Source organism: Anopheles bellator, chromosome 1 (genome assembly GCF_943735745.2).
Source record: "Anopheles bellator chromosome 1, idAnoBellAS_SP24_06.2, whole genome shotgun sequence".
NCBI lineage: Eukaryota > Metazoa > Arthropoda > Insecta > Diptera > Culicidae > Anopheles > Anopheles bellator.
Window position 1 is genome coordinate 26575455 of NC_071285.1, and position 23828 is coordinate 26599282.

Sequence of the window (23828 nt, forward strand, 5' to 3'; positions counted from 1 at the left end):
TTTTGTATTTTCTGACCGCCCAACTAACTAGATTTTGGAAGCTTTGACTGTGTGTTCCCGGTCTCTGTTTTCCACAAGAACAGAAAGCATTCAATATAAACGCACTTCAGTATAACATCACCGAGAAAGTCAACGCTGTCTAAGGATCAAAAACTTATTCAATGTGTCAAACACGCGCGCTGTAATTTTGTGGAGCTTAAGTCTTAAATACACAGTTGAAACGGGCAAAATCTGTCGTGCATAACCTTCTGTATTAGCTTCTGTGTTGGAAATTATGCGGAAGCGTGACCTTGCCCCGCGCTGCAACGCTTCGTTATAAAGAACGTGTCATGAACTCTCTTCATCCAAGAGGCAAATTTTAAGCTATTGCAGATAAACACCTCTATAATTCAAAAGAAAAAAAAACCCTCTTCATCCAGCACCCTACCCTTTCATACCCCTCGTTTCGGATCTAAATATTCATTACAATATTCAGTATCACCTGAAAGTGAAATAAAGTATCAACATTCTTTCCAATTGATCAAGCGATCGGTTTATGATACTTATCAAGCTGTGTAGAAACGACTTCGGCAGCTGCAACAAGCAAAAGAAACAGATTAAAATCGAAAAACTACGCCACTCTGCGCGAACATGACGAGCGATCTTTGATCACTCTGATCGCCAACAACACTTGCAATACTTACCAGATTCTTCCGGCGAGGCATTCGTCAATCATTCGGCGAACTGTAAACTTAAAAATAACACGAAATTACATAAAAATCAACGCTTTTTAACATATACTTACCACCAACGGAAACTTCACGATCAAAACAAACTGCGAACTATCAGTTGGTGAACAGCTCTGACAGCTCGTTGTAGCGGATCTGAAACCGTCTATACGTCTACATCCGCGGCTTGTGAATGTGATTATTCGTTAAATTACTTGTAAATACGTGCTAAATGTATATATGTATGAATGTATAAAAATTAAATAAAGGGCGATTACACATCGCGTTCCTGCCCTCCTGCCGGGGTGGGAGGGAAGAAACAGGTTGTTTCTCGCATCGCAAAATTTAAAAAAAGGCAACCCTGCCCGTTTCCTAAAATCTTAGAACAGCTATTCGTTCCACGGTCGTTAAGAACATTGTATATCAGTGTTTATATTTACGTTCAGCGAACTGCGCTGCAATGGATAAGTTATTAAAGCACGATTTATATGTGCCATACACACATACCCAAGCATCTTCAAAGCTAAAGTAAGTTATTTTATAAAAATAATTGCCAATCGCAAGAACCATGTTTCGAGCACAATTGATTGGTGTTTAGTTGTCAAACTGCTCGAATGATGGTTGTCATTTCTTACGGCATTTTCTTGCTCCGGAGAGTGAAGAAATATGTTTTTTTTCGAGCGACTCGAGAGCGAAAAGATCATCACGGTTCAGGAAGAGAGGAAAGGAAAGGAAGCGAGAGAGCTTGAAAAGAACCGGAGAAATACAGCCGCAGAAGTAAGAGCAGTGAATAAAAGTGTTTTCTTTTCCGAATAAAAGAATCGTTATCGGTTTGGTCATGCATTTCCACTGGGTAAATCTTGACTCCTACCTAGTGTACAGTTCCACGTTTGTCGTCGGAAGCTGGTGAAACGGGCAACGAAGAACCGCAGACCGCAGACGACAACGAAGACAGCGTAGTGCAGAATCGGTAAAACCCGAAACTGTGTTCCGCGGATCAGTAAATTGTGTTGAAAAGGCAGCTCCATAATCCGTGTTTCCGTTTCGGTTATCTCTAAAGCTGGCATATCCTAAAATCCATCCGCAACTTTTGTGCTCTGTATGCGCATATGAGTGTTTGCGTGCGTTTGTGTGTGTGCCGTGTGTGAATGGTGGTGAAGTATTTTTCAGCACTTTTTCGCGACGCAAACCGTACGATGTGTCTACACCCTTTTGTCATCTATGATTTTGCGCTGCATAAAGGAATCGTTTCTTTGCATCAAAACGTGATTCGGGCAGTTTCGGAGTAAAGGTGGAAACTAAACGCTGATTACCGCAGACCCGCTGGAGAACATGAAGTCGCTAGTTGCTGCGTGATATGCAGTCATTCGTAAGCTTGTAAGAGGCGATACTTTGCACGGCTCTGCGCTCGGTATGTGGTGAATGCGAATAAAAACGCACAGTGAGCAATGCAGAGTCAAATGTAAGAATGTAAAATATTCATGGTCTCGCAGCGGATTTAGCAGCCATAGGCACTTACAACTGCTCTTTTGTGTGTGAATGTCGTAAAGATGTAGTAGAGGTCGATGGGATCAGGTTGTCATTTTCTCGGATCTCAGCTTGGAAAGTGAGGTGTAAATGAGCGCTAGTGAACCGGTGGTGACTGCGCGAGCAAAATCTATCGTCCTCCGCAATGCCCTGCACAATAGCAAAAACCGGATAAAATGTTCGTGGTTTTACAAGTGCATCCGCCTATATTGTACATCTTGGCCACATGCGGCTTCGTTCGAAATGATTTGGTGGCGAATTTATCGTGTGTTTCAAGTGTGAATTCGGCCCAATATTGGCGAACGCAAATTGCGAGAAATGAATTTCTTGTGAATAGCTTGTACTGTAGATACTCTACCGCGAGAACGAAGTGAGAGAGAGAGAGTGCGCTGAATTACTCCTGGTAGAACGGAATACGGAGCAAAACTGCCTGTTAAAGTGTGCGGAAAATTGTGGAAATACTGTAAATGTTTGTAGAAGTTTCAAGAGCATTTATAATTTGGGACACTTTACTATTGAACAGTGAATCGTCTCTAGAAGTATGAAATTATTTTATTTTTGCTGAAAGGTACTGTGTATACGAGAGTTTCACAATAAACCAAAGACAAAAGAGCAGAGAGATAGAGCATGAGAGAAAGTTTCTCTTCGGAGAAACTTCCTGCGGGAAAATATGAATAACATGGAAAATCTGCCTCGCCCGATAAAATAAATCAATGATGTAAAACGCGCATATCTCATACCGAGACGGTTTGGAACACTGAAAATAGGAAGCAGAGAGAGAAATAGTGAGAGAAAGAAGTGAATGAAGAGCAGAATTCCACAGGATCAGCAGCTCATCGGTTCAACGAAGCGAATGGCTAACACTGAGCAGCACAAGTTACAATGGAAAGAGAAAATTAAATCCACGAGCCTTCCGAGAAAATCCTCTTCAGCATCTTTCGCTATTCAAAGAATATGGAGAATGGGGAAAATATAGCAGTTTTCCAAACAAATCGGCGCCATCACATATCAGCCTTTACAGCGTGTAAAGCCCAGTTGAATGGCTTGGATCAGTTATTATTAATAGAAATTGGAGGAAAATGCAAGTGCAAGTATAGCGAGCGTTTTAAATATGCTTAGTACATGCTACGTTCTAACCCTTGACTTTCACTTTGCACAACACAGGCAACATTCCCAAATTCGTCAATCTAATTCGTTGAACTTTTCGTTCAATTTTGGTCTTCGCCACAAAGCTTCTCTACTTCTTGGCCACACCGGGTTTGCACATCGCTTGCTGGCGCTTGCGTAGAAAATTTACACGCTTACCGGACTCACCTTGCGCAAAGTCTTCTTTCCCCGGTCTCCAATGGTTAAAGACTAGTATCGGCAATAAGATATATGGTCGATTTCAGTAACACTCACTTTTCGTTTTCTGCTGCAGAGATTATTTTGGAGAATGGTTTTACTACCACTATTCCCAGCGTGAGTATTTTCAATCAAAACATAATTAAGGACAAAGTTTTACACAAATGAAGAGTAGCACGATTATAAACGCTTCGTACTGACGTGACGTGTTTCGTGATTATTGTAATTCTTCGGTGTAAGTTACTAGAAATTATCCTCTTTGGGCGAAAACCGAGAAAAGTAAAGCACACCGACGTCTTTAGCACGATTAGTTTCGCATATTTGGTATGGTGAAAATAATGTTTTTGCTGGACGTTAACTGGTCCAGGATATAAAAGAGAAGAGCGAAGAATATTTAAATTTTTGAAAATTTTGTGTTTCAAGAATCATGGTTTTTAAGAACCTGCTGCACACCAGTGTGTTACATTACAGGATTCACTGTGAGTGTTAATGGTGAACAATAATGCCCACTCCCTTGATGGAAGAAGCTGAAAATTTGACATTTTTGATTATCGGAAGATTCTAACTTTCGGGACGTGTACTTCGAATAGACTCCAAAGCATTGTAGTTTGTATATTCCGCACGGAAACCGCCGATGCACAGTTATCGATTTTAAATCTTATCCCTCTTTAAAGTTATTTTATCTCGTAGGCTTTAATTGTCTATTTATCTTATACCAACAAATCTCTAATAGTCTTTATATGTGGCACCTTACATTTCGAACTCGGCAATCAATTATTGTAAATTATTCATCTATTGTCTTGAGAAACCTTTTCATTCCGATTGAATTAATGCCACAATTACGAGAAGGACATAAACATGTGTTGCACACGTCTATGGTTGTGTGACAGATTATGCTCGTTATGCGAGGTCCCGTTGTAAAGGAGCGAGTGTAATTAAATTAAGTGATAAGGGAACTTACAGCGTGTTGTTCCTATGCAAAGGAAGAAATCGGCCCTGTGGATGGTAAGCGAAAGTAAGTTTCTGTCCTTCTGGGTAAACAGAACAGGCAACATCGCGATTCACGTGTGTGACATAAAAATCAATTTCACGAATACGTTAAGTAATCGAAAGAAGACCCACTAAGTAAGGCCTTCAAATGTGTATTGTGTTTTAAACCTGTTTCTTCTTCCTGTGATGATGACCCATCCTTTACGAGAACATACACTCCTGGTCAAAAGTATTCGGACACAGACGATTTTCCTTTTCGAAGTAGATCAAGTAGACCGAAAACTTGTAATAACTGAATGAATTAGCTCGCTAGAACCAGCTGATGGATGACGAATTATAAAATGAATGTTGCAAAATAAAGACCGCAAAACATTCGTTAGGGTCATGGTGACGTTTGGCGACGATCAAGCTGTCCCGTCCCAACACTATTGACACTCTGTGTTGCTGATTGGTTGGTCCTGGTGATATGGTATGAGTTCGTGGCAAGGCGGTTAGGACAACCGCATTGCACGAGACACCACAAGGGAAAACCATATATTTAACGCAGGAGTTCTTTATAATGCCAATGCCTATCGATTGCTTTCAATTTACTGAAGAAGCCTATAAAAACACAGAGCGCATCGCTACGGCTTTTAGTTCTTGCCCAGTGGTTTGGCCGAGTCGTGTTCTGTTAGTTAAGTGTTCCGAATCGAGGTTAGATACTTTTATTTTGAACTCTGTCTTATATTCAACGTTTCATGTTGAAACAGTCCAACAGAACACCTTTTAAGGCAAGCAATGAAAATTTATAAAGTACCATTTCAAAATAAGTGAGCGGTAAGACCATCGTATCGGTAGTGTCTAAGTCAGAAGCTAAAATGGGAGAAAAAGGATGTATCATTCTACTATTTGCTACTAAATTTTGTTTAAAAGTGGATTTTTTAAAGAAAGTACTGTAAAACATTTCTTTTTTATTTTTATTTTATAGTCACCAAGACGATTGCGGTATAGTTTGTTTGCCAGTGAATACCAATTACACATTTCGTCGTACTGAATGTGTAATGTGCGAATGAAAAGTATTACGACAACGCAAACGCAATAGAATCTTGTGTGAATGAGCATTCGCAGAAGAAAGTGTGTGCATCCAAAGTCAAGTGCATCGGCGACAACAATAAGCAAAGTAAAACGTGGTACCACATAGCAGAGCAGTGTGTTTTTGTTGTGGCAGCAGTGCAGTGACTGAAAATACTTGTTGCACGATCGATCGTACGTTCAACAGTGCCTGCAATTTGCTGCCAGCAGTAGATCTGGTCATCGCCGCTCAACAACGCCGTTTCATTGGAGACCGTAGCGGAAATAATATTCCGAAAGATGGTGTTAAGTTGGAAAGAGTAGAAAAAGAAAAAAACCATCAAACATTTCGTTGCCAGTAGATCATCCGGATTGGGTCACATCTACCTCCTTCGTTTGGTATATGAACAGAACATCAGACCGAAAGCAACAACGTTCTTCCCGAATCTTTGTTTTGTTTATTAATATTCGCCCGTTTGGTTGATTGATCTTTCTTGTTGTAGTTCGATCAATTTTAACAATCTGTCTTTCGTTGCTTTCATTTCTTTTTACAATGAAATGAGTTATTTCATCATTCCAATTTAATAAAATATTCCGTTTTTTTAATTGTTTTTGTTAATTTTTATGTCAGGTCTTTTTTATCTGTTTATTTTGTTTGTTGCTGCGTTGCGGAATGCGCTTAGTGTGAAGTTTGGTCCAATTTTGAATTCGTTTGTCAAAAGCAATCGGAAGATTAGTTGAAACTGCAGCAAGCGACGTGTGTGTTTAAGTGAACTGAATGGCACCTTTAGGCATAAAAGGACACAACCAACAACGCACCAGCTACTAGCGAACCAAATCACGGTTTAGTTACATCAAGAGATTGCCCTGTGTCTTCGAGTCCACAACATTTGACGAGTACAGTTACAGTGTCGAACAGAAGGCAAGTGCGCGTATGCTCTCCATGCGCACTGTAAGGTGGATTACGGCTATGTGATAATTGAGTTAGTGCAGTAAGGAACGAAAAAATAGAAGCAAACTAAGTGCAAGGTGTGTCGAATGTCATCCTAGCACGTGTCACGGACGATTAGTGTGCTGCCCTACTGCTGTAAAATAAAGAAAAGAGAGCAAAGTGATCTCAGTCGGCCACATCATATGAAGAAGAGTGTATACATGGATATCGCCAGTGTATAACAATTGCTACTATTGGTTGTCGGTGCCGTTATCGCGTAATCTGAGATCTGGAAGGGCTTTTCGGCACAAGAGTTGGCACCTTCGTCGTGATTTTTTGAGAGCTGCTGCAGCTGCTAAGTTCTCGGGTTTCTAGCATTTCGACAGCTAAGCTACTGGTATTCGACATCTTCGGAGTTGTTAGCTAAGCCATTCTCTCGACCCACAACTATTGTAGTAACGGAAGCCGCCTGTTGAGTACGACCTAACTTTTCAGAATGGAGTGCTGCTTATCCGAGGAGGCCAAAGAGCAAAAGCGCATCAATCAGGAGATTGAGCGGCAGCTGCGACGAGACAAACGGGATGCCAGGCGCGAACTTAAGTTGTTGCTACTGGGTAAGTGTTACAGTTGTAATCGCCAAATCATCGATGGTACGGCGATTGAATGTAGCAACTATTCTGAATACTAGCAATCTTCGAAATAATGCTGTAACTCACTGTAATGCTGTAATAATAGCTCGTATACGGATCACTTTCCCGCGATGTTTTTAATTTTTAAAGTCAATAATTAGTGATATATTGATTTTTTGTGGAAGTAGTTTTCGTCTTTTTACTTCGATTTTTATTTATTTTATTTCTTGTTCGATGTTTGACCGAAAACTTGGCTTTCTTATTAACCCTATAAAATGAATTGTTCAAGTTTTTTTATAGCGAAAAAGTTTTCTCACTCGAATAAAAACTAAAAATTCGAGTTTCGGCTTTTTAAATTATCCAAAAAAGTAATTGTTCCACCAAATGATACTTAAGATGGTTTTCGATGAAGTGTTTTCGTTTGGTCATAGTTTCAATGTTTGATATCAGAGAAGTTAACCGATTACAACCAAAACATTTTTTCGACAGAATTACATTCGCTGAATATAACATATCTATCGAAACCCTTAAAATTAAAAGCCCCCCCCTTTTAATATATGTTTGACAGCTACTGTCGTTACGAATCTAACGCAGTATAGACTATTTTGGTCATAAAGTGTAAGCAACACCTGATTTAAGCTTCTGAAAATGTCGAGTTTGGTTCCTGATAGAAAGCTTTTGCGGGCAGCACTTTTTCAGTACTGCTTGCTCGGTAGAAAAAAGGGATTCTTGTACCGAATCGTTACTGGTGATGAAAAGAGGAGTTATTACAAGAATCCTAACCGCAAAAAGCCCTGGAAAGCTAAATACTCACTGCGCAATCCCATCGACAACAATTAATGCTTTTGAAGCAAAGTTTTGGCCATAAAACGACCAGAATGGGATAAAAGACATGATGGGTTTGTTTTTCAAAATGACAACGCTTGACCCCATATCGCAAAACATCTCAAAACCTATCTCGAAAATGTCGGATGGAAACTATTAACACCCGCCGCCGTATTCACCAGATGTTGCTCTTTCAGGCTAGTATTTGTTCCGTTGCATGAGTAACGTTTACTTTTTATGAAAGTATTGAAAAATGGGTCTCTCATTGGATCGCTTTTAAAGACGAGGAGTTCGTTCTATCGACACGGACTCGAGGAATTACCTAAAAGATAGAAGAAAGTAGTAGCTAACGACGGACAATACTTTCATTAAGGTAGTCATAAGTTTTGTGGTTGTAGTTAGGTCATAAATGTCGATTAAAACCGCAAGAATTAATTGGCAGACCTAATAAATAAAAACAATCAGTCTAACTGACTAATCGAGTGGTGCAATGTTAGTTAGATTTGTTATACTTGTTCATTTCTATTAAATCGATGGTAGAGCATGCACGTGGTGGATCGTTTTAAACAAAATAGCATAACTTGATAATATAAAACAGATAAAAAAGTTACTTTTAATAAAACCGTTCTTATGTTATTCTGTTACAGGTACTGGTGAATCGGGTAAATCAACATTCATCAAACAGATGCGTATTATCCACGGTAGTGGCTATTCGGACGAAGATAAGCGGGGTTTCATAAAACTAGTCTACCAAAACATATTCATGGCAATGCAGTCGATGATACGAGCGATGGATCTGTTGAAAATCCTCTACAGTGATCCAGCAAATATCGTATGTATTTGATAATTTGTTTCGGCCAGGAAATACTTCAAAGCAATTGTACATTTTATTTACGGATACTGAGTGCCTGTTCTTATCATTTTAGGAACACGCTGAATTGATTCGAAGTGTAGACTTTGAAACAGTAACCACATTCGAACCGCCGTACGTTCAAGCAATCAAAGACTTATGGGCCGACGCTGGCATCCAAGAATGTTACGATCGAAGGAGAGAGTATCAACTAACAGATTCCGCTAAATAGTATGTTGAATTGATAATTTTTTAAGTATACCGGCTTAGTTCTGTTCTGATGCATTGAGTTCATCAAATGTGTCAGCATTTTGAAATTTCATTCCCTCCCCTGTGTTTATTGATTGAATGAACAAAACAGTTCATTATAATGCTTTTTTCATAACAATGACCTTAAGAAAATACGAAAAGAAGAAAAGATAGTATGTTATTACTACTGGGTTAGCCTCACTTATTTTATTATGTTATCTCTTTTTCAATATGTTATTCAATCAATTAACCCCAAAAGTTTAATCATTATAGTGACAAACAATTACTTTGGGAACAACTTGATCCGGATAATTTATGTGTTTTGAGCGTTAGCTTAATTATATCGATTTGTAATGTATCCTCTTGTCGCTTAGTTATCTAATGGAGATCGATCGTGTCGCGGCAACAAACTATCTTCCAACGGAGCAGGACATTCTGAGAGTGCGTGTTCCCACGACTGGAATAATCGAGTATCCCTTCGATCTGGAAGAAATCCGGTTTAGGTATACTTTTTCTCATAGGAAATATTTTAAAACATTGCTTTAATTTCTGCAATCACAGCCGATATACTTAGCATCCACTGGTTCTATGCATGAATGGCTTTTGGGTGTCATTTTAACTTGGTTTCAATGTAGCTTTTATAATCTAACATAAAAAGCACGATTTGATTGAATATGTTACCTATTTTTCATATTTTTCATTTCCACTATAAATAGCTTCTAACAAATTTTGCAATTGACATTTTTTCTTTACTTCCAATCAAAGTATTTGATTAATTTGTACCATCTTTTATCATCGGTGATACATATCAATATATCAATCATGTAATGATATATCATCCCAATAATTGTTTTGTGGCAAATGGTTTTTTTTTGTTACATAAAATTGACTTGTGAAAATGCCGTGTATTAACAACCACGCAAATTAAGCAATAAACCTGAAAATCAGTTCCTTATGCTGCGATCAAACACAGAACCAGGTTTAGATGGAAGCGGTACGAAAGACCATTCGATTTAATACATAAGTCGGCAATCGACTTAATCATAAAGTTAATCGTGAGTCAATGTCAGTAATATCGAAAATAACATCTCTTGACAATGTGGCAATGAAGTGTATGTTTATCTGGCTACTACATCCACCGGGCGGTTTTGACCTGCATAATAAAGTGTCTGCATTGTCTGAATACAGTAGCAGAGCAGAACTAACTGACCGTTATGCAAACACATTGGATACTCGTTTTAATTTCGATATACCTTCTTTTATAAATCTAGTTACTTAAGCGATATGGAGCGCATTGAAAAAGAAGATTTTCTCCCTACCGAGCAAGATATTCTGAGAGCTAGGGCACCGACTACGGGTATTTTAGAGTATCCATTCGATTTGGATAGCATCATTTTTAGGTATGATTTTAAAAAATCTATTTAAAAGCTTACAGCGCTACTTGCTATTTCTGTTCGTCCAAGTTGCGATGAATTTGTAAAACGACCATAAAATCTACGCTAGCTCGCATAGTCCCTTTCCATATTTGAAATCGTGTAGTTTGCTAACGAAACAAATTTATAAATAATCGCCCATGCCTTCAATAGGTACTGAAAACAGTACTATTTAGCAATACTCCCAGCTAGTGATAATCGTGGAGGACTCGTACGAGTACATATTTACCTCCCGATTGTAAATGCCTTGGGAAGGTTTGAGAAGGGCACGTTAATACGTCTGAGCAAGGCAACTCTGTGATCGAAGCGGCCGCCGTCGATTGCCCGTTGCGGAAGATTCGGTGTCAAACGGGGATGGTCGACGAACGGACAAACACTCGTCCTCCTTTCGATGGGTTCGGGTCCGATTTCGTGTAGTCCGCGAACAGTTGAAAACAGTTAATTACCAACGGTTTAAGTTAAACTTCAGTGCATCCAACTAGTTCAAGGGTCTGTCTCCACGGTGGAGGCTTCTTGTTTGGGTAGTTATAGTTCGAGTCTGGTGGTCACATTTCTGGATCTCAAATGTTCGTCATGTTTTTACCAGAGTAATAGATATTCGGGAGCGCAAGTGGCGATGGGTTGGACGCATAATACGTAGGGCTAGAACTGAAATTCGCAAGAGGCGTTGTGCTGGAATATTTAACAACTCAGCAGCAAACGAAAACCCTGAACCTTCTGTCGACGAATTTCAACGACGAATTCAAAGCAGTAGACCAAAATCTGAAGAAACAAGAACTCAGATTCGACCGAACGTCACGCTGCCGTAGTGTAATATAGGTCGTCTACATGTTTGGACGAAGCTTTCTTCATTGTCTTATAGTATAGTCATAATGTAAGTTGTGTATTTCAATTCGTTTTCTTGCTTCATTGTTCGTTTTCTCGCTGGTTTGTTCTCATTGTGTATATATTTGATTTTTCACTTATGTACATTACTATTTTCGTAAATAACAATACATTACAAGCGATACGTTCTTTGCGTTTTTTAATATTCAACCATTTTCTTTAGTTGTTTAAAAGCTTATATTCTGATTCTAGCATTCTTAGCAAAAAACTTATCTTTTGTAACTTTAATAGGAACTGCTGTACTAAAATTATGTTGCAAGCTACGGCTATCGAAGTGCGTTAGTTTGTATTCAACTTTTGCTGGAAGTTTGGTGAATCACCTTATATCTGTGCTTAATTTTAATTGCTTTCGATCTTCTGTTATTGTAATGTTACTGGGCACACGATAAGATAGATTAAAGCTTCAGCTGCCTCATTTCAATACAACACACACATTACAAGCTATGTTACCTATTTTTGGTATTTTCTTTACTACTTCCAAGAAAAGTAAACTATTTTCACTAAGTGTTGCATGTAAAACGCATGTTTTCTGTACGTAAATGTCTATATTTTTAAATCATTGGGTTTGCATGCGGGCACTTTTACGTAGTGTGCTTAATAGGTAGGCTATCAATTTATACGATTGAAAACTAATCTTTTGAACAACACTGTATCACAACGTTCAAAACTTTTCCCTATTTTAATTTCTAATATTTTTCTAACGGTACCTTTTTATGAATTAAATTGTGGTTATAACAACAGAATGGTGGACGTCGGGGGACAAAGATCTGAAAGAAGGAAATGGATTCATTGTTTTGAAAATGTTACATCGATCATCTTCTTAGTTGCTCTTTCTGAGTACGATCAAATTCTGTTTGAATCCGAAAATGAGGTAAATATTTCAATAAGTACTAGTTCCCATATAGAAGAGCTTTTGCTAATCATGTTGTCTTTATCTTTATGAACAGAATCGAATGGAAGAGTCGAAGGCATTATTTAAAACGATTATTACGTACCCATGGTTCCAGCATTCTTCAGTAATCCTGTTTTTGAACAAAAAAGATTTACTCGAGGAAAAGATAATGTATTCACATTTGGTCGACTATTTCCCCGAATATGATGGTAAGTTGCCGTGGGGTGTTATTGAGTGTACGAGGATTTTTTCTATATTTTATCTTATATTTTCTAATCTCTATATAACCTATTTTCGATATGTACTAACGTCTTGAAGGTCCTAAACTAGACGATGTTAAAGCGCGAGAGTTTATTTTGAAAGTTTACCTCCGTGAAAACCCTGATCCGGATCGAATGTGTTACTCACATTTCACTTGTGCCACAGGTTAAGGACTCATCCTCAATTATTAGTAGAAAAAAGCTAAATGTAAATTCAGTAATGGCAAGGCAAGGCCTTGCGAACAGATTTCTTTATCGCTAGTGTAATGTATACGTCGACAAAGTTATTTTATGTGGTTGTGAAGGAGATGATCGTATAAGCTAAACCGCTAGTGGCCTATTTATTATCCATTTCCCGTATATTGTGTCATACCTTATAAAATGCTTTAGTATCGCTAATGCACAAATATATATTTTTCCATAATCACAGGACCACAGAGAGATGCAATAGCTGCCAGAGAATTCATACTTCGCATGTTTGTAGATTTAAATCCAGACTCGGAGAAAATTATTTATTCCCATTTCACATGTGCGACTGGTAAGTTTTATTGCTAGCAACCAATCATTTAGCTTTCATTCCGATTTTATATGATCAAAGCTCGAACTCTTACAGATTAGCAGACACAAGTAAAAAATGTCTTTAATTTAGTTATTCTTTGCCAGTACTGATTTTTTCGTTTATTATTTAAATTACTGACACATTTTCTCTTTTTTATATTTATTATCTGTTGATTGCCTGCGTTCTGGATTATTTCTTCGTCCTGTAAACTCTGTGCGATGTATACCGATAACAGACACTGAAAACATTAAATTAGTGTTCTGTGCCGTGAAAGATACTATCATGCAAACCGCACTTAAAGAATTCAATTTAGCTTAATAAAACATGCACTTATACTATTGCATTTAACGAATCCAATGAAATTGGTTATAAACTCGAATTCGTTTTAAGTCGTTTTCGTTAACAATTTTAAGCTCTGTTTTAAACAGTACCAACAACGTATGTTTCGTGCGCAGGTTTGTGTGCTTAATGCTTTGATTAATTTCAAAGAACAAATTTTTGGTAACTTAATTTTTGTTTTCACGAAATTGTTTCTAATAAAGCGACATTATGTAAAACTTTAAGAGTTCAGTCTTATTTTATTTAAGTCAAACAAAACTATCACAAAATTCTACGATTCACTAATTTCTTTTTTTCTCGTTTTCCACCACTACTCAGACACGGAAAACATCCGGTTTGTGTTTGCCGCTGTCAAAGATACTATATTACAGTCCAACCTAAAAGAATACAATCTGGTTTGAATGCCGGGTGAAACATTTCAGTTGTTCTGGTACCGACATCTTTATGGTGGACTTCACTTCCGATGACCTGCTTGACGTCAGCGGCGGCCCTTTCATCATTGCCTTCGGTGCCATTCTACTGGAACTATTATTGTTACCAACAAAACTTACATCTATTATGGGACAAACCAGACAAAGATGAATCGAATGATACAAGTAGAATAACTTTAACCGATCCTCACGTTTATCGCATTGGCATTTTATACAGAAACAGTAACGCCATTCAACAATCCCGACTTAACATCATGTGCACCGTAACGATGACATTTTAGATCGTCCAGCAAAAATACCGTTTCATTCACGATTGATCCAACTTTGTCCAACACACAGCTTTGGTAGAAATAAGTTACGATTGCTGATTCCTGTCGGCCGCTAAAGCGAACACTGCTAACACAGTCTGTATAATTATTTTTACACTGCGTGATGTCAAACAATGTGACTGTTAAGTGTAAACGTGATTCAAACATAAAAAGAAAATTCATAAAAATGATTACACATTTTTTTTACAGACGTTTTAAATACTGCGGACGTAAAGAAGAATATAGTGGAAGTAGTGACAATTGTATGCATTCAGCGTAAGAGAGCTATTGTTTTCGCTTAATTGAACATTTTGGTCGCGCTTCTCGGCAAATGATTGATAATTGGCAGCATCATGTGTTGACATATGTATGTTTTCAATTGAAAGTATGTTACAAATATTTTTTATTGTTGTCATTTCTCAGCAATCAGAATGCAAACTAATGTAAAGCCATTTCTTGCCACTAAGCAGAATGTTTAAAATATGTGTTAGGTATTTACAAACTTGCTTGGTTTGTCTTACGTCGTTTAATGATAGTTCCTGATTTATGTACGTCGCATCTCCATGTTACATTATTGCTTCATAATTGCATGTTTACCGGTTGCCCTCGAACCTTGAAACTCGAAACCATAATTTTGCGTTTTGAGTTCACAATTTTATTAACTCAAGAATGGTCAACGATTGGGCTAGTTATTTATATATCAATCACTACTACCTAATTTACTGTTCTGGTATGTATGGGTATGTGCAATTTTTATTGTTATTTAAAATATATCTTCTCCGAATATACCTTTTCCGAAATTGGCCAGCTGCACCACATTAGCTCACACATAAAAACGAAGAGCCCGCTACGCATGATTAAGTTTTTTTATTTTTTTTTATTTTTTCGTCTAGTTTGATTTTGAAACAGCATGAATCAATGGCAGTTTTACGCAATCCGATTAATTAAAGAGTTAACCGCTGATATCAAAACCACTTAAATGCAAGAAAATTGATTCGTAACGGTAATAACCAAGCCATAAGCAACAGAGTAAAACAAATATTCTATTCGACGGCATTTCATTCCTTTGTCAAACACTTCTTCCTTTGCTTAGATACTGTAAATTTCAATGTTACTTTAATTTTACATCTCTGATCACGGGTAGAGCAATGCAAACTTGGAAGTGGGTTTACGATTAAACCTCCCCTAAAATATTGATCATCATTAGTGGAGTGGAATAAGATCCCAAAATGCATGTATGGCAGACAGGTAGCGTTTCATCATCATGCCTTTTTGTATACCTAGCTGAATGTGATTAATGTTAAAGCAACGAGCGTAACATCTAAGGACCGTTTATATTATTGAGAGCCTTCGTTATACATCTTACATTCAGCAACAAACGTGGAAAATTCGTTCACAAAATGTGCACATTGATTCAAAATTTCTCTAACATAAACAGATCCATTTGTAACTGTTAAATGTATTGTCTAACCTATTACCGATATTTTATAGCTTTGTGTTAGTCGGTTCAGTGGAGGAATTTGGTTTGAGAAGATAGTATCGTAGACTGTTTGTTTTTGCATATGCAGTTTGTGTACTCTTTTATTCATTTGAGACAGTCATTTGTGCTTTTAGTTATTGTTTTGTACTTCTAACACTCGCTACGCATACGCTAGATCAACAACGGAAGTCGCTAAGCTGAATTTCTTTCTTGCTGTTTTATGGTACACCCAACAGTCAACATTAAGTTAATAAATTGCTCAAACGAAAAAAAATATTCGTGTCAGCAAATCATGCAACCTGCTGCTCTAGATTATACTCATAGTGTCCACAATCATAGATTCATTTTCTATGTATTTTTTCCAATTTTTGCACTTGCACACGTTGTCCGAGATCTGTCATCCCTGTTTTCAATAGTTATTGCCTTTTTTCTATTTTATCGTTTTATTTATTTATTTAACTAGAACAGTTGTTCCTTAGACCGGCGATGACCATGGTGGAGTTCGGGGTTGTTGAAACTGTCATGGGAAGAATAATCTTTTCAAATGTAGCTGCAACGGTTAAACTCCATTTCACTTTAGCAATTTTCTTAAATGAATCTGATACGAAGACGTTATGAAATTAAAAGGCAATGGAAATTAGATTCGTACAACTTTTGACGATGGAAATCCAGTAAACCACACCACAATGAAGATGTTTTGGAAAGAAAAAGGCAGATAGTTCTTGTCTGAAATTTTTTGATTGTTAATAACTAAAGTACGGCACCAATGCGCAAGATAATACACAACGTGAACTTCCGTTTTGCTCGAACCATTGTTTAAGTTGTAGTTTGGTTGTACATTATGTTTGGTTGGATATGTTCGAAAAAGTAATCAGGAATGAAAACACATTGTTAACAGAATCTAACAAGTATAATTCAATAAAATGCGGTTGAATGGCACGTTGCTTGCTTGCTTAACGAATGAAATAAAAAGAAAATTCTCTTTTGGCGGCATATCTTTTGTGTTTTCGGCATTTTCTTTAATCTCGTTGCCTTTGTCAAGATGTGATGCGCTGTGGTAGTTTTAGATTTGAAGAAGAATAAAAAAACAGTCAAAAACTTCCACTAATACAATGGTCAACAAAAAATGGGCTTGTTCGCTAAAGAATTATCTACCGTTTCCGTTCTTGTATTCTTCGAGAATACAGCGCTTTTAACCATTTCTAAACGAGTGATTTGTTTTCTTGGCCGCGAGGTGGTAGAGTAGTGGAACAGCATGAAATATATGCAACCTATTTCTCATTGTGAAAGAGCTGCACCGCCGCTGGTATCCGGTACGCAAACATATTACATTATAACCTGCATAATCTCAGACACTGTCGAATTCAAGAGAATCAACGGTGACGAAAAGCAAGTGGTCCATTTATGAAATAATCCACCAGTTCGATAGAAAATCGATCACATCAATAATAACGCTGGATGACTGGATGTGCTACGAATTCAGATAGAAGCGTCATCTTCTGCATTTGTTAAAAAGAAAAATACACATCCACATCCAGTGTCGAGTATCACACAAACACACACGAGTGCATATAACCCTTACGTTAGGGAAACGTATCTGTATTTCGATTTAAACAATATTCATAATGTGCAAGTCATGCCAACGAAAAAGAAATGTAATGTGCGTACATTACATTGTAGTTAATAAGTAGAAGAAATAAGAAACCTGCATGCAATGAACATACAAGCATGTTTCAACGTGTGGAGAAACTTACGTATATCTCGATAAAAAAAATAAAAATATAAAAAGAAACCAAAAGTTATATAATATAGGAAAAGTCGAAAACTTCACTAGTATAAAAAATTACATTGAAAATGAATATTGCAAAAAGCAACAATTTTTTTATTATACCGGGCATGTGAAGAGATGAAAAGGGATTGAATAAAGTAGATAAACCAAGGTCAGCTAGAATTCCTGCAAAATGCCCTTGAACAACACTGCAAGTGTAATATGACGTAAGCAAACATTTTCACTACAGCTGCATGTGAGACCAACGCTTTTAATAACAAAAAAGAGAAGAATATTGCTAAGATCACCATGATTGCAATGTTCCGCTTCCCTCGTTGTAGCAAGTATGGCGGCATGAAACATAGTACGCTCGCAAGGATTGACGGGTGTGATGCAAACTGACTTTTCCAGCATCAGCAAGGCACTCTTGCAGTTTCTTTGTTTGTTAACGTATCCGCCAAAAGATCTGCAACGCGAATAAACTCGAATGTTGCACAATAGGTAACAGTGGTAGCGTTGGCCCTTCCCTTTTATTTTGGGGAAACTTTGCCGAGCGGTAATCAATTCGCCCAATTGATTACCGTTCAGTGTGAGTTTAAACGATGCCCCGAGTCTACTCTGAAAACAAACGAACAAAATTATACTTACCACAGTTTTCATAGCTACCATGCGCTGCGTAAAAGGACTTACAAAACTACACAAAGAACCTCGCAAATGAAAGGGAATTCACTTTATGCTCTTGGTCTTTTGAGTCATCTTGTTTGTTGTTTGGAACACATTGTATGGGTCTTAGAAAAAGATCGATCAAAAATCTTTAGCCTGAGTGCTGAGCGGCCGGAGAAGCTTAGTTACTCTATTGTCAAGTCTATCTTGCTCTTCGCCTTTGCGGTTTCCGGTATTGCATTGTGGTTTGCACAATTGTGCGCTGCAATAAGCTTTGGTCGAATCATTTCAGTGTATTTGTGTTTAAGTCATGCGTTTTTCGAAGACAAAGAAAGATTAAAAATGTGTAAAATGGTTCTCTTTCACGCAGGAAAGCATCGTAACAATAATTCATCGTACCAGTTGAGCCGTTATCGTTTAAGGCGCGAGCCAGAATACCTGTGCCATTGAAACTGGACCCACGTTTCCTAATTGTAAAGAAAATTCGAAACATAAACGGATACAGCAATTGTATTTACTGCACAATTATGCTAAGTGATGCTGTATGAGGGTTTTAATTAACCAAACGAGAGAAGCTGAGCAAAGTGCGCGCAATAAAACTAATCATTGCTCTTTCTCATTCCAACGCAATGATGCAAACGAGACTAAAGTACATATGTAGGGCGGACCCTTGGATATGCCTTCTGGAAGAATGTTGCGAATACAAGGCGTCGCTACATACCCACGCAAATATTTTAATGATGATAGTAATCATTTTTGTTTGTTTGTTTGTTTTCCTTGCAGAGAGAACAAAATGTGAACGAAACGTTCTCGGCGGCGGAAATATGAGAGTAGAGAGAGAATCAAACACTAACATGCATTCATTATAATTGTAAGGTATAAATTGTAAACGAAAATTAATTATATATATTTATGTTTTAATAATATATCAAGAAGGAAAGCGTATGCTAAAATTAGAACAAAAACCCAAACGACAATGCTTCATTGTGTTGCAGAGAAAGAAAGGTAACACGAATTCTATATTGGTTAAAGTCGAGCATTAAGTGAAGAAGCATCACGCTGACCAGCGTGACGAAAATCGTAAAGAAATAAGCAAAAATTATAAATTATTGCTCACTGAAGGTAAGCGAGACCCCCTTTTATTCTTTTCTAGATGAGCAAGTCGCGCCAGTGCGTGAGTCACAAGAGTGAGCAGCGGCTAAGAGTACTGATATACGGAACAAGTCTTAGCGATCGTTTACAATCACAAGCTATCAGTAAAAACACACGCAATGCTTTGAAACAGAGTAATGTTGACACTTACTCCAGGAATGCAGAAATACAATAAAAATACAATTATCCCATTCATTGATCCAATCGCAAAGAGACACTCATAGGCACTCGAGGATGCTGTTGTGTAACGGTTGGATTACCAATAGATGGATCAACAGACGAACAGAAAAAAACTGACGAAACATTACTCTACACAACTGGCGGGCAAATTTAGTCAAAAACGAACGTGTCAAACACTTTAGTCAGCAACAGCAGATTATCAACTTAAGATGAGAAAGTGCGTGACGGAATGTGAGAAAGATGCGCGAACGTGATTACCGTGTGAGTCAAGCAACGCGAATGTAGAAAATGGTAAGCAGTTAGCGCAGAACAAAAAGTAAATAAAAGATAATTATAAATAATATTAAAAATTAATTGTGTAAACTAATGGCTGGAATTTATAAGAAACTAAATACATAATAAAAATAATAGAAAATATAGAGTTTTCACAAGTGCATAAAATATAAGATAACACATGATAACAAATATAATCAATGAACCATTGATTGTAACTAATGATTTGTTTTTCAACCCAATGTGCACAAATTTTACAAATTCACAAAATTTTCAGCACTAATCTTTATTATTTTATACTTAATTTGCCAACAAATGCAAATGATGTGAGTATTTTTTACTTACGTTTGCATATAACAATATTTAGATAATAATTGAATTTACTGTTTCCTCTATAATGCTGTAATCCCGCAAAGGCAAACAATTACAAAAATACACTATATTTATTACTATTATAATGGGTAAAGCAGTGTAAAGGATTAAAAAAACACATGGGTTCGGTTTCACAAGATGAAAAATACCATTCATTCATCAGTGCAGTGCATTCTCCTTACAGATTGCCCATTTTCGAGCGCCATCGGACGACCTCGTCCGGCCTACACCACGCGGTTTTGCGTCAGTTGGGAGGTTGGCGCTGCAGCGCTGACCGTTGCAAGTACAACGGTCAGAATAACTCCCGTCCCCTTGAATGTGTCGGATCTGTAACTGCAGGTGGACTTCTTGACGACGCCATATCCTGCCGCTCGCTTGGTGTCGGGTGGACCGATTCTGTGCCCGGAGGCGATCCTTACGGTGTTTGATGATTTGCTGTTCGCTTCGCTAATAAGCCGGCCTCAGTTTCTCTGGCCACTGCTGCAGCCGCCTGCCGCCTTTTTTTCATGTACGAGAACACAATTATGCGCGCCGAATGGGACTTCCCCTCGCTACCGAGGTTATGCCCACTAAACCGCTTCTTGATTGTCCTTCCTATCCCTTCCGGAACTTCTTTTTCAAATGATACAAAAATGCCAGTCCATCTCATATCATAAACAGCAAATAATTGTGAAGTAAAAGACGCAAACGAAGGTTACGTTTCATATACAACAAAGAGCAATGTGTATTTTTCGTAGAAAATAAGTTACCAAAAACAATTGTACATTAACTTTTTTGCATTTGTTTGTGTTCGGAATTGTACGGAAGGCTTTAGAAGTCTGCGTTTTTTTTAAACATGGAAATGATATGTGAAATTTATGTTCTCATAAACCAGTCATTGTTGGTTTATCGATCGCAATACAGAGTTTCTTAGTTCGCAAATTACAGCTGACTGATCGTCTGCCCGTATGATTGCCGTGCCGGCAACGATCATATTTGCGCCTGCTTTAGCGCACAAATCGATCGTCGATGGCCCTACACCACCGTCAACTTCAATGTCCAACGTGGGATAGTTTTCTCGTAGCCATCGCACTTTCGGCATCATCTCGGCCATAAACTTTTGCCCACCGAAACCAGGCTCTACCGTCATTATCAGCACCATATCCGCAGCTTCAATGAACTTCTGCACGGTATCTACAGGTGTTCCGGGTTTGATAGCCAATCCCACTTTCATCCCTGCTTCCCGTACTTTTCTACAAACTTCAGGCACTTTTTGCATAACAGGTTCAATGTGGAAGGTGTACTGTTGGACTCCAGCATCAGCCATCGGTTCGATCCATTGCTCAGGACGTTCGACCATCATGTGAGTTTCGAAGAAGGCGTTCTGCAATTAAATGGAAGAATATGGCGCAATGAGTAATGGTCTCCTTACTACACTTACATTGTAGAATGTTTACAGTGATTTTGTTTCTTAAACACTTCACAACTGGATGACCGAAGGTAAGGTTTGGTACGAAATTTCCGTCCATAACATCCAAATGCAAATAGTCGGCGCCATTATCGAGCAGTTTTTGAGATTCTTCGTGCAACTGGGACAGATCCGCATTAAGTATCGAAGGACCAATTCGAGCGTTTAAGGACATGTTTTTTTGTAATCTTTCTTTTATCTCTTCCAAAACCGGTTATTCACACCTCTATCCAATTGAAATCAAATAAAACAGCTAATCAGAACCCTAGTGACCTCTGCAGCGATAACACATGCGCGTATTTCTCACTCGTTTCAGTTGTTGGTATGAAAACACAACGAAAGTCAACATGTGTTTTCCAGAAATACTTGACGACTTTAAAAAGAGAAAAAAATCTAAAATCAGAGTGACGTTTCCCTGCCGAAACCCGTGCCCGTATGTCTTTTCTTACTATATTTTCAATGTCCAATTGCGCAAATATTTGTTAACTTTATTATCTTTTGCAAAGTTTCAAGATTCACTTTCATTGTATCGCATTTTTCAAGTCTCCATCCCAACCACAACAGCTGTGTTGACTCAACAATGTTGTTTCACGAACATTGTGGTTTTATAACTTATTTATAGTTTCACTGTCGTGTGCTACAAATTCACTGCTTCCCTTACCTTTACATCAAAACTAAAATAATCTTCCTAATTAATGCCCGGATGGACATTTACGATTTGGTTTTCTTTTCTCAATTACAACGCGCGTTATTTAACGAACTTTTACGACATTCGCACAGGAATCGGAGCAAAATCTTGTTTCATTTATAACCATAGGTCAGAATGAACTAGCATGCTTCGATTAAAAAAATGTACTGTCATGAAGTACGATCCGAGATTTAAACAGAGCCCTCTGACGTTTCATACAAACGGTTAAAATACACGTCGGAATCTCACGAGGGGCACAACGTAAACAAACATCTTTCACAAGAGTTACCGTAAGTAATAAAATGGGTAAAACTTTGGTAGTCTTGAGCATTTGCGTGCTAGCGAATAGTTTAATCTTAGCCAAAAAGTTCAAGGAAGAAGAAAAGCCCAGTTGGGCGAAGAAAGACATACGCGACTTCAATGATGCCGATATGGAAAGATTGCTGGAGCAATGGGAGGTTAGCTGCTGCGGGTGGTTGGTGATAACCATTATCGTTAGTATAAACTTAAACATTTACTTGTACAGGAGGATGAAGAGCCGCTTGAGCCCGATGAACTGCCCGAACACTTGAGGCCAGCTCCTGCAATCGATATGACCAACGTTGATCCCTCTAATCCGGAAGGCATTCTACAGATGTCCAAGAAAGGTCGCACATTAATGTCATTTGTTAGCGTTAACGGTAATCCCACGAAGCAGGAAACGGAGGATATAACCAAGATTTGGCAGACCAGCTTGTGGAATAATCACATACAGGCGGAGCGGTACTTGATCGATGATAACCGTGCGATTTTCATGTTCAAGGATGGTGCCCAAGCATGGGAGGCCAAAGATTTTTTGGTAGAACAGGAAAGGTGTCTTCATGTATCGATTGAAAACAAGGAGTACAAAGGAAAGCATAACCGAGATGAACTGTAATATTACCAAGTGGTATAGCATGTACAGAAATATCTAAAGACTGGAATAAACGAAATAACTACTACGAAAAATAATGAAAAGTTATATTGGTGTCTAGCCTAATCAGTTTCCAGCTAGGACCACCGCACTTTGTCTACATTACGTCCGAGCGATACCTAATCGCGGCTTCTCTGTTCGTCAAATCTGTGTTATTCAAGCGCAATCTTTTTGCGATCCTTCATTTTTTTATAGATTTTATCGCCTTACTTTTTTTGTGTTTTTACCATTGCCTGAGAGTTGAGTGTAAATTTACGATTTTGGCACCAGTCATGTGTTCCACACTAAAAAATCGTAAACAAAAGCCCTTTTTTGACGTCATTGTCAACAAGGCAAAATCAAGTTAGCATACCTCCGAGAATAGTGCGCTAGTATTGTTTAGTCGGCAGAAGAGTATGAGCGCGCCTTGCGGAATTGGCAATTTCATTACATTCGCTAGCGTTGCGGAATCTGGTGAAGAATCTAGTTTGACCCGGAGAGGCTGCAGTGTGGTGGTGGTAACAAATAAACAATACCGACGCAACATATTCATGTGGGCTGCGTGAAGAAATAAACAATTCTCGTAAACGGCAAACCACACGTTAGTTAGATTCGGTAAGAACCTTGGAACTTCTCGGCAATGATGTCACCGGGGTGATGCCGAC

At 38.1% G+C, this 23828-nt stretch overlaps 3 protein-coding genes across 7 annotated transcripts; 2 read left to right on the forward strand and 1 right to left on the reverse strand.

The window, feature by feature from the left end:
• The first annotated feature begins 5250 nt into the window (after nucleotides 1–5250).
• LOC131214877 (guanine nucleotide-binding protein G(q) subunit alpha) lies at nucleotides 5251–13928 on the forward strand. 4 transcript variants are annotated; one of them, XM_058209211.1, is made up of 10 exons: nucleotides 5251–5384; nucleotides 5536–5727; nucleotides 6250–7163; nucleotides 8651–8835; nucleotides 8930–9084; nucleotides 9477–9605; nucleotides 12162–12291; nucleotides 12368–12521; nucleotides 13003–13110; nucleotides 13789–13928. In XM_058209211.1, the coding sequence occupies exons 3-10, from the start codon at nucleotides 7046–7048 to the stop codon at nucleotides 13869–13871; spliced, it is 1062 nt and encodes a 353-aa protein (XP_058065194.1). In that variant the 5' UTR covers nucleotides 5251–5384; nucleotides 5536–5727; nucleotides 6250–7045; the 3' UTR covers nucleotides 13872–13928. The 4 variants fall into 4 exon arrangements, with proteins under 4 accessions (XP_058065194.1, XP_058065192.1, XP_058065193.1 ...); XM_058209209.1 differs by lacking the exon at nucleotides 9477–9605 and adding an exon at nucleotides 10374–10502; XM_058209210.1 differs by lacking the exons at nucleotides 13003–13110; nucleotides 13789–13928 and adding exons at nucleotides 12631–12738; nucleotides 13367–13709.
• A 4814-nt stretch (nucleotides 13929–18742) lies between these two features.
• LOC131214879 (LDLR chaperone boca) lies at nucleotides 18743–23210 on the forward strand. 2 transcript variants are annotated; one of them, XM_058209215.1, is made up of 3 exons: nucleotides 18743–18769; nucleotides 22561–22690; nucleotides 22759–23210. In XM_058209215.1, the coding sequence occupies exons 1-3, from the start codon at nucleotides 18750–18752 to the stop codon at nucleotides 23146–23148; spliced, it is 540 nt and encodes a 179-aa protein (XP_058065198.1). In that variant the 5' UTR covers nucleotides 18743–18749; the 3' UTR covers nucleotides 23149–23210. The 2 variants fall into 2 exon arrangements, with proteins under 2 accessions (XP_058065198.1, XP_058065197.1); XM_058209214.1 differs by lacking the exon at nucleotides 18743–18769 and having other exon boundaries at nucleotides 22475–22690.
• LOC131214878 (ribulose-phosphate 3-epimerase) lies at nucleotides 20782–21860 on the reverse strand. The gene is made up of 2 exons (XM_058209212.1): nucleotides 21534–21860; nucleotides 20782–21460 (listed from the first exon to the last, which is right to left on the reverse strand). Exons 1-2 carry the CDS (start codon nucleotides 21717–21719, stop codon nucleotides 20972–20974), a joined length of 675 nt encoding a protein of 224 aa, XP_058065195.1. The 5' UTR covers nucleotides 21720–21860; the 3' UTR covers nucleotides 20782–20971.
• Nucleotides 23211–23828: the final 618 nt, after the last annotated feature.